Source organism: Heteronotia binoei, chromosome 7, assembly GCF_032191835.1.
Source record: "Heteronotia binoei isolate CCM8104 ecotype False Entrance Well chromosome 7, APGP_CSIRO_Hbin_v1, whole genome shotgun sequence".
Lineage (NCBI taxonomy): Eukaryota > Metazoa > Chordata > Lepidosauria > Squamata > Gekkonidae > Heteronotia > Heteronotia binoei.
The window spans coordinates 133998339-134007784 of record NC_083229.1 but is presented as its reverse complement, the minus strand read 5'-3'; the positions used below and the strand labels follow the sequence as shown (position 1 = coordinate 134007784).

Below are 9446 nucleotides of genomic sequence, written 5' to 3'. Positions count from 1 at the left end.
TGTTTTAAATCATGTAAACGACTGTTGTAAACTGCCCTGAGTCCGCTTGGGGAGAGGGCGGTATGAAAGTCTAATGTAAATAAATAAATAAACAGGCCCGGGCAGGCAAAAGCAGCATGTGCACCATTTAATTCTGCTCATTCAACCTAACCAAGCCATGCTGCCATATGGGAACATCTTTGTTCAAGCACCTTGTGATCAAAGAAAAGAAGCCTTCAGTACAGAGATGGATAGACTTTGGGGGTCTTCTTCTTGGCTTGGATCTGCATCACTAAAATATCTTGAATGAGTAAAACAGCAGGAAATGAGACAGAGAAGGAGAGGATTAGTATGAAAATAGGAAACACATTGTTCAGTGTGATGGGATTTAATTATCATTAAAGGGAGAAACAAACCATCTGGTGAAATCCTTGTGTACACCCTGAATGCAGTTCAAGAAATCCACCTCCCCTTCTTACCATGAAGGCTGAGGCTGATTTTCTCCCCTCTCCTAAAGTTTATATTTAAAGGCTAATTTCCCCTTTCCTGCACACTGATCTGGCAAAAAAAAAAAAAGACTTTGTCCTATTATACCTATATTATTAATTTTATTTTATAATATTTTACAGTGACATCCTAAGCAGAATTATACCCTTCTGAGACCAGTGGATTTAGAAGGGAGTAACTCTTCTTTGGACTACACTGCAAATCATTTCCAGCCAAAACTGAAGGCTATACCTAGACCCAAATGGAAGTTGAGAAAGTTGTTTAGCATGCTAGATGCAAGCCACCTAATGAATCTCATTTGCCATGTCTAGAAAATAATGGATGATATCAAACTTTGAAAATACACTTAAATATATCAAAAATAGCTGTAGTTTAAAATATTGGTTTCCACATTATTAAAGCTATTGTTAAATTATGTTTTTATAAATGCCAAGTACAAATAGATAAAAAGTGAGGAATCATGGTATAAAAAGAAAGAGACCTTTTCCAGGAAAATGTATTTGCAATTTAACTGATCTTATAAAAACAAAATTTAAAAAGTTTATACACTTTTATGTGCTATGGTTTCACCTTTCCATTTAACTACATTCTAGAATACTTGTAAGGGAGTTCTGAAAACACTTTGTGTGCAGAGCACCGCAACCAGAATGGTTACACAGAAGTCACTCTCATGACAATTTCTCCCGAGCTGTCATCTTCCACAGAATCTTCCTGAGGTCTCATTCGACTGAAGAGATGTAGCAAGACGTAGCTGCACTGAAATCGTGGGGAGGTTAACTGTGTTGGATGGACCAGACTCCTGTTTCGAAATGCATTTAGTGGTAACCACAAAGTCCTCGCTGCAGAGGACTCTCCTGGGTTGCTCTCTTCGAGGTCAGTCGCTTTGTCATAATTCAGCACATCCCAATGTAGATTGACAGCTCTCCAGCGCTTAAAGACTCTGCATACTGAGGCACCTTCACGTACAATCAGGCCTGAAATTAAAGGAAATGATTACTCAGCCTCAAAGACTGCTATTTGCAAGCAAATGCTATTAAGATGTAACTGTCTGAGCCACAGCAGAGTTAAAAGAAGTTATTCGGTTTCAGATTACTGATATTACCCACTAGATTAAATGGAATTACAACCAGGGAATGTGTTCTAGATGGGATATGGGCTGCACTGTTAATGAGCAAGAGGAGGGGAAAGATAACATTTTTACTTAAATGACCAGTGCATTAAATGTGTGTCAGATTCATGTACACTAAGACCATTGCATTAATATTCCTCTAGAAACTGAGCAAAGTTCAAGTCCAGTCAGGCACCTTTAAAACCAAAAACGTTTTGTTCAAGGCATGAGCTTTCCTGGGCACCCCCCCCCCCCCCCCAAGCTTCTACCTTGAATAAAACATGGTTGGTCTTAAAGTTGCCTGACTGGACCGGAACTTTGTTCTGCTGCTTCAGACCAACACAGCTGACTGCACAAACTACACATATAACCTGTAGTTTTTACTAAGCCCATAGGTTGCATCCAGGGCAAAAAAACTGCTTGGGCTAGCGCTCTTGCCCTAGAGGAAGTTGGAGAAACAGATGAGAACAGCTGCTTGCACAAAGATAAACTTTCTGTATCCCCCCATCTCCCCTCTTGTGTAACCTATTTCTATCGGGAGCAAAATTCAGGGCTAAGTGCTGCTCACCATCTTGTAGGAGCAGAGCTGTTGAAGAACAGGATAGGCTGACCCTGCGTAGCGTCTGAGATCTGATGAGATCAGGCTACACTGGGCTATGCAGGTGTGGCCTGTTTCAGTCATGTACATGAGAAAAAACACTCAGACTGGCACAGCAGATATGAATTCCAGCTGCTGTTTCAAGATTATGCTGATATTGGGGACTTACCCAAATTAGTGGGTCATGGGGGGGGGGGGGTTAGCCAGGAATCCTCCATTTCTATTTCCTGTCTTCCTTTCTCCAGGTTGTGGATTAGGTCATGTCTGCCAGGCTACCTTTTTGTCTTTGTTGTATGCAAAACTATCTGATCTTAGTTTACAAAGCCTCATTTGGAGTGGTCCGGGTTTCTGCTGGCTCCTGAAGAAATGCACTTGAAAGAAGTGTAGGTTGAAAAAGAATTAACGGACCCTTCCAAAAGCTGGATATGCAAATGTGAAGGTCATAAAACAAGCTATCTCTTGCCACCTTGAGGACAAAAGTGAGTAGTTGAGGTGCTTACCTATACACACTAGATCCATAAACCCATACATTCCATAGCAGATCTGGAAAAGGATGTCTTTCCTTTGCCATACAGCATAAGGGCTGAAGGCAGACCACAGCAGCCATGTCACACTGGCTACTAAGAACAGGGTTCCTAAAATGACAGCAATCATCTGCACTTTCTCAACCAGGGAGACGGTAATGCTTTGCCACTGAAATGAAGAAAAAGCCCGATGAGATGTTTACAGAAGCATTGCAAGGAAAGGTGGACTCCTCGTGAAAACAGAGAATGCCTCTCTCTTCGTGTCTGAGCAGCAGGTGGAGGGCAGGGCGGGCCACAGGGCCCTTTCCTTCTTCATGACAACCGGAGGAAGCTGAAACACCCGTTTGCAGAGCCACACAGGAGCAGAGCAACAGGGAGCCTTCCTCATTGGTGTCAAGTCGAACCTGCCACGTTTCCTTTCTTGTGGACTATGTTAAGTTTTGTTTCTTTGCTGCTGACCTGTGAACCATGTATTCTAGGCCTAAGAGTGTGCAAGAGGTGGGGGGTGATGGATGCTTTTTACTTTCTGCCTTTTTGCTGTTACCATCATATTGCTTATCTTGCTACCATAGCAATGGGAGCATTCTTGCCTGGGAATACAGCTGGCAGCCTTGAAGGTATGAGGCCCCTGGGATGTCGTGTCTTGTGCTTCTGGGTACCGAACTCTCTGGGAAAGAACTGACAGGGAGTGAAGACATGGATTTGCCCCCACTTTTGTTTCCTATAACTGTAATCACTGATGCAAATTGCATCATTCCTGGCAATGGCTCTCTGAATGAAGAGTCACTACTTGTATCTGACTTTTAATATATTCTAACCATTTTTTTTCCAAAGCATGCAGTATCCTTGAGCAAAATTGGCCTTCCAGTTATTTTCCAAAGGTAACTTTCTCTACAGGAAGCGAGCCATGACTCAGGGAAGCTCCGCCCCTGCCACAAATTTGGTGTGTCTCTCAGATGCTGCTGGACTCTGGCTCTTTTCTGCTGCTACAGATAACCATGGCTATTCTCTACATCAGTTCCTTCTTAACAGAAACAAAAGGGCTGCAGGTGATGGGAGTTTGGCACTGACTGAAGCACTGCTAAACCCAATTGAGCTTCTAGAATGGTCCGTTGCTATTGGGCAGAACAAACAGCTCTTAAGCCACTTTGCAGTGCAGTGAAGTTAAGAAGATCCGGCTTGGCTCAAGGCTGCGACCGTCTTCCTCTTTGGTCATCTACTTGGAATTCTTTGCAATGGAGAGCAGAGAAGCACACTCCATTTTTATTTATTTCATTTTAATTATTTAAAATATTTGTATAACCTGCTGTTCTTCCAAGTCAGCCCAGGCCAATGATGACTAAATTGTAAAGAAGGGGCTGTGGCTCTGCTTGGCATGGGGAAGTCCCAAGTTCTATCCCCAGCGGCCCTTCCAGTTGAAAGGATCAGCTCTCAGAGACCCTGGAGAAAGAGTCACTGCCAGTCTGAGTAGACAAGGCTGATTTTGATGGATCAGGGGTCTGGCTTAGTGTGAGGCAACTTCACATGTTCATGTCTGTCTATAGAATGATTCAGGTACCAGAATCTAAACATAATACATGTGGCTACTAAAACAGTTTTTAAAATTACCTGGCATGGCTTTTTCATTTTAATGGCTGTGACCTGGTATCTGTAACAGCAGAGTTCACAGGTCCAGGACCCTCTTTCACTGATCCATTTCAACAGGCAAAGCTGATGTGTGTAGCGCACGGAGCCATCACAGCGACAGGGATTCAACAATTCCCCCTAGAAAAAGGTAAATTGTCAAGTGGGTTTATGCCCAATTGTTCAAAAATACAGCACTAAACAATCTCCAGTGGTTGTCTCAAGGTCTCTTTTCTGTATGTGTTTTTTTAAATCTATTTTTTTCTTGGGTAATCCCCCAAATATTTATTTTCAGAATAGGATCACACGCACATACATGTTTCCTTATGTAAATGATCTGTTTTGCCTAAGAGCAGTACCCTTTATATTGTTTCCATTTTATACGGAATGTTTCTCTACAGCTCCAGCCTCATTAAAATGCATGGCATCCAAGTGACCATGTTTAAGGAGTTTTATACTGTTATTGTGCAAATCAATCATTTTAAAGAAAGACTGAATTAATCCAAGAGATCTATTAATTCCATATAATAAGAGTGCACAAAAAATACCCGTTGTAAGAATGTAAGAGAAGCCATGTTGGATCAGACCAAGGGCTCATTCATCCAACACTCTGTCACACAGTGGCCAAAACCCAGGTGCCATCAGGAGGTCCACCAGCGGGTCACAATTCCAGAAGCCCTCCAATTTTTGCCTCTCAAGCACCAAAAAGATAAGAGCATCAGTTCCCCAGACAGAATGTTCCCTTGATGCCTTGTGGCTGAGAGTCACTGATAGACTTCCACTCCGTGTGTTTACCAATCCTCTCTTGAAGCTGTCTGTGCTTGCAGCTGCCACCACTTCCTTTGACTCTTTGAGTGAAGAAATACTTCCTCTTACCTGTTTTAAGCCTACTACTTATTAATTTAATGGAGTGCCCATGCGTTCTTGTATTGTGAGAAATGGAGAAAAGTATTTCTCTCTCTACCTTCTCTAAAAAAGGTAAAGGTAGTCCCCTGTGCAAGCACCAGTAATTTCTGACTCTGGGGTGACATTGCTTTTACAATGTTTTCATGGCAGACTTTTTACGGGGTGGTTTGCCATTGCCTTCCCCAGTCACCTACACTCCCCCCCCCCCAGCAAGCTGGCTACTCATTTGACCGACCTCGGAAGGATGGAAGGCTGAGTCAACCTGGAGCCGGCTACCTGAACCAGCTTTCGCTGGGATTTTTTATTTTTTATTTATTTATTTATTTATTCGGGATTTATATCCCGCCCTTCCCATGAATGGCTCAGGGCGGCTTCCAACAATTAATCAAACATAAAATTTAAACAATTTCAAGTATAAAACAATTAAATATTTAAACAGTTAAAACCTTAAAAACAGAATATTTCAATTTCCTGTAAATAGATGGCTGGCCAGTTACATCGAGTTGTCGTCCTAGCTAAGTATAGGCTAGCCGGAAGAGGGTCGTCTTACAGGCCCTGCGGAACTGCGCCAAGTCCCGCAGGGCCCTCACCTCTTCCGGCAGCTGATTCCACCATACGGGGGCCATAACGGAGAAAGCCCTTTCTCTGGTGGCTTTCAAACGGGCTTCTTTTGGCCCGGGGATAGTGAGGAGATTTTGTGTTCCTGACCTCAGTGCTCTCTGGGGAACATGTGGGGAGAGACGGTCCTTCAGGATTGAACTCAGGTCGTGAGCAGAGGGCTCCAACTGCAGGACTGCAGCTTTCCCACTCTGCATCACGGGGCTCTTACTCTCCCTTCTCTGCCCCAGGCATAATATTGTAAACCTATGTCAATCACCCTTCAGTTGCTGTTCTCCAAGTTGTACATTAACAAGTGCAACAACTCAGGGCCAATGAGAGCTTACAGATTTTGCCAAACCAGGCCCCTGTGGACTTTTAACATCCCTTTCCCCATAGCTGCTATATGAGTCCCAGGATGGGTTCCCCAGCAGCTCCCAGTCAGGAAACGCAGGCGGGGCTGAAGCCTTGCTTCTGCAAAGGTTCAGAAGAGGATGGAGGCACCAATCCTATTAGCCTGTCTGGACAAGCAGCAGTCCGAACGAGGCCTGTCACCCTTCCGGTAATCTGAGCGTGATTAATCCACAAAGCTGCTTGCAAGAGGGACACAGTCTTCAGATCAAACTAGTCAGGATGCTCTTGGCAGGTTGTATCCGGCACTCCTTCTGCATTCTTCTTTGGGAACAGCAACTGCAGGAGGGCACCCCAGCATGGGGGCAAGGGGAGGGGAGGGGATCCCCTTTTCCCCATTTCCCTGACCCGAAAACCCTTTAAGGCATTCTCTGTGTGGTCTGCATCTTTTCCCCAGCACGGCAAATATCAACTCCTTGGGGGGGAGGGGCATTTTCCCACCCACTTCAGTGCCAGTCTGAACTGCCTGTGAGGCTCTTCTTTCGGAAGGGGAAATGGCTGGGATCGCCTGGCTTCTCAGGCAGCTCACAGCAGCATTCAGCGAGAACTGGAACAGGCGAAAATGGACTGGGGTGGGGGAAAATAATTATTGACCCTTGAACCTGACTTTCTTATCTTGAAAAAATGTCATGGGGAATAGCAAAGCCCTTCTGGCACAAGCCACCCAAAGCGCAGCCCCAGGAACGTCTCTCCCATAAAACTCAGCTAGATGCATCCACCGCAGGCTTGGTTTTTGCTTGGAGGAGAAGTGAGCATTTAATATCAGCCGAGTCATGACTTGACTAAAGAAACGTTATGCCAGCTCAGGTCACCTTTTTCTCAGAAAGGGATGCATTTGGCACAATGTCTACAGACCAGTTGTTCATCTCACCTAGCCCATCACTTGTACTAAAATGTTGAGAAACTGTAGTTTAAAAAATCCTTTAGGAAGGGAATATAGCTAGTTGAAGAGCGACATAAAGGGCTTGTAAAGGCCATTCAGTAGGGCCTGCTTTGGCTTGCAGCAGCCATCTGCCTCTTTGTCAAGGACCCGGGTGAAAGGGTTAGTAGATATAGCATGTTGTAAATAATACCAAGCGAGATGAACTTAAAATCCTTTCAGATAAGTGAGGCACTCTAGAATGATCTCAATAACTTATAAGAGAGCAGATAAAATGAAAACCAGTAACAATGAATGAGAAAGGCTGCACACAGAAATGGACTTGCAAATCTAACTGCGTTTGATGTGGGTTACCTGACTAGTTCAGGATCCCTGTGGATAAACTGAACTGTGAAGACAATCCACAGAACAATCCCAAGCAGACTGACTAAGGATCCCACTCAAGTTGACTCAGTGGGACTTACTTCCAGTCAACAGTGAGTGTTATGACAAAATACGGCAATATTTGGGGGCTCAAGTCAGGTGGAAAGAAGAGAAAAATGTCTTAAATACGTAAATATAATTGATTATAGGAAAGTCATCATACTACTGTACACAGTGTTGCGTCCCTCACTGGGAGCACTATGTCAAGTTCTGGACATCACCAGAGTTCCCTCTAAGCTGTGCGTGAGAGCACCGGACTGCCCATGTCGACTCCAGCAGTTCTATTCTGCTTAGGATGGGATCTGCTCCACTGGTGGGGAGGGGATTAGTAAGAACATTGGGCACCTCCACAGCTTAACTAGGATGCAGACAAACCTGAAAGGAGCAGACAACTGCAAAGATGATGAAGACTTTATGAGAGGGAGATGGTTGCATTTATACATACATACATTGTTAAACCCTCCTGATTGTGACAGGAGCTCAGCCACTCAACAGGGGAGGTTGTAGGACTGGCTTCCTTAAAGGTGAAGAAGCCATGGTTGGATGGCAGTCCCACCCTTCTGTGTAGCTCTAATGACACTGGCACACACACACAAAACACACAACACAGGGAGTCCAGCTTGGGAAGGGGATGGGGCTGATCCCTGAGGAGTTTTCCTCCCCATGATCTGCTGACTCATCCGGAGGGCCTGACCATGATGGCCTTGTGGATGCCTTCAGAATCACCAGAGCTAAAGCTTTCTGTGTCTCCTTACAGATATGTGGGTATAACAATTTTAAAAATAATTTAATCGTGCATTTTACTTTGTTTCAGTCCTCAGCACCACCACAGCAAAGGTCTGTGGTCCATTAAAGATGAGAAGTGCATTGTGGCCTGAAGCGGCCTGAGGGACGTGGAGCCCATCTCTTCAGAGGCGCAAGTGAGGAGTGGTCCAAAACTGCAGTTTTAAGCACAGCAAACTCATTGGGAGTTGGGAACTTTGCTTTTCATCTCCCCTGACATCTACTCATTGGTGGCCTGGTCCTCTGCCTCCTGCACTTTTGGATCTGAAACTGACCAATCACAAATAGTTTCCGACTGTCCACTGAACCTTTTGGACCTGAAGACTTACTCAGGGGAAGGCCTCTATGCCCGACTGTTACCCCTCAGAGGAACTGTTTGAGGTCACTGTGTGAAACGGGATGCTGGACTAGATGGTCTGCTCGATCTGCTGATGCTCTTATGAAGACCTCTGCCTCTCTGCCCTGGTGCTGGCCCTGCAGGGGAGCGGGTGGGCGCGGGGGGGGGGGCGCGGGGCGGGCGCTGTCCGGGGTGCTGGGCTCTCCTGGGCGGGGCGGGGCTCACCTGCTCGGCGTCCTGGAGGCAGATCTTGCAGGTGGGGCCTCCGCCGCCCTCCGAGCCGCTCTCCGCCGCCGCCCCCCCGCCCGCTGGCGGCTCCCCGCCTCCGCTCATGCGGCTCCCGGGCAGGCAGGCAGGGAGGGGGCTCGGCCGCGGTGCAGGAGGGGGCGGGGGCGCAGGGCCGGTTGGCGACGGTTGCCGGGCGCGCCGGGCGCGGGGGGAGGGGGGAGGGGGACGCTCCAGCCAGGGCCCCCCGCGGGCCGCTCAGCGAGGCAGGCAGGAGCTAAGGCGGGGGGGTCTCTCTGTGGTTCAAGAGGGGGCTGGGCGGGGGCTTCCCTCCCCCCCCCTCCCCCCTCCCCAGGGATGCTCTTCTGCTTGGAGCCCAGGCTCCAGTTCTCCCCCTGGCCCGCCCACCTTGCAGGGCTGTCCTGAAGGTCAGGAGAGAAGAGGAGGAAGGGGGGTGTCAGATCAGCTGCTCCTCCCCCAGGGCCAAGGTGGGCAGCCCTGCCTAGAGCAGCAGCACAGAGACTCACCCCCCAGCAGGGGGTCAG

The 9446-nt window shown here is 46.8% G+C and overlaps 1 protein-coding gene across 1 annotated transcript; it reads right to left on the bottom strand.

Moving 5' to 3' along the window:
* Positions 1–954: 954 nt before the first annotated feature.
* On the bottom strand, positions 955–9009 carry MARCHF11 (membrane associated ring-CH-type finger 11). Its single transcript, XM_060244378.1, has 4 exons — positions 8902–9009; positions 4325–4480; positions 2693–2885; positions 955–1460 (listed from the first exon to the last, which is right to left on the bottom strand). Exons 1-4 carry the CDS (start codon positions 9007–9009, stop codon positions 1138–1140), a joined length of 780 nt encoding a protein of 259 aa, XP_060100361.1. The 3' UTR covers positions 955–1137.
* Positions 9010–9446: the final 437 nt, after the last annotated feature.

Excerpts from the sequence above, each read along its gene's own strand:
- MARCHF11 (XM_060244378.1), bottom strand. The coding sequence starts at position 9,009 with ATGAGCGGAGGCGGGGAGCCGCCAGCGGGCGGGGGGGCGGCGGCGGAG. Across the intron at positions 2,886-4,324 it reads AAATGAAAAAGCCATGCCAG|TGGCAAAGCATTACCGTCTC; the intron begins GTAATTTTAAAA and ends TCTTCATTTCAG. Across the intron at positions 1,461-2,692 it reads TATGGATCTAGTGTGTATAG|GCCTGATTGTACGTGAAGGT; the intron begins GTAAGCACCTCA and ends CTTTAATTTCAG.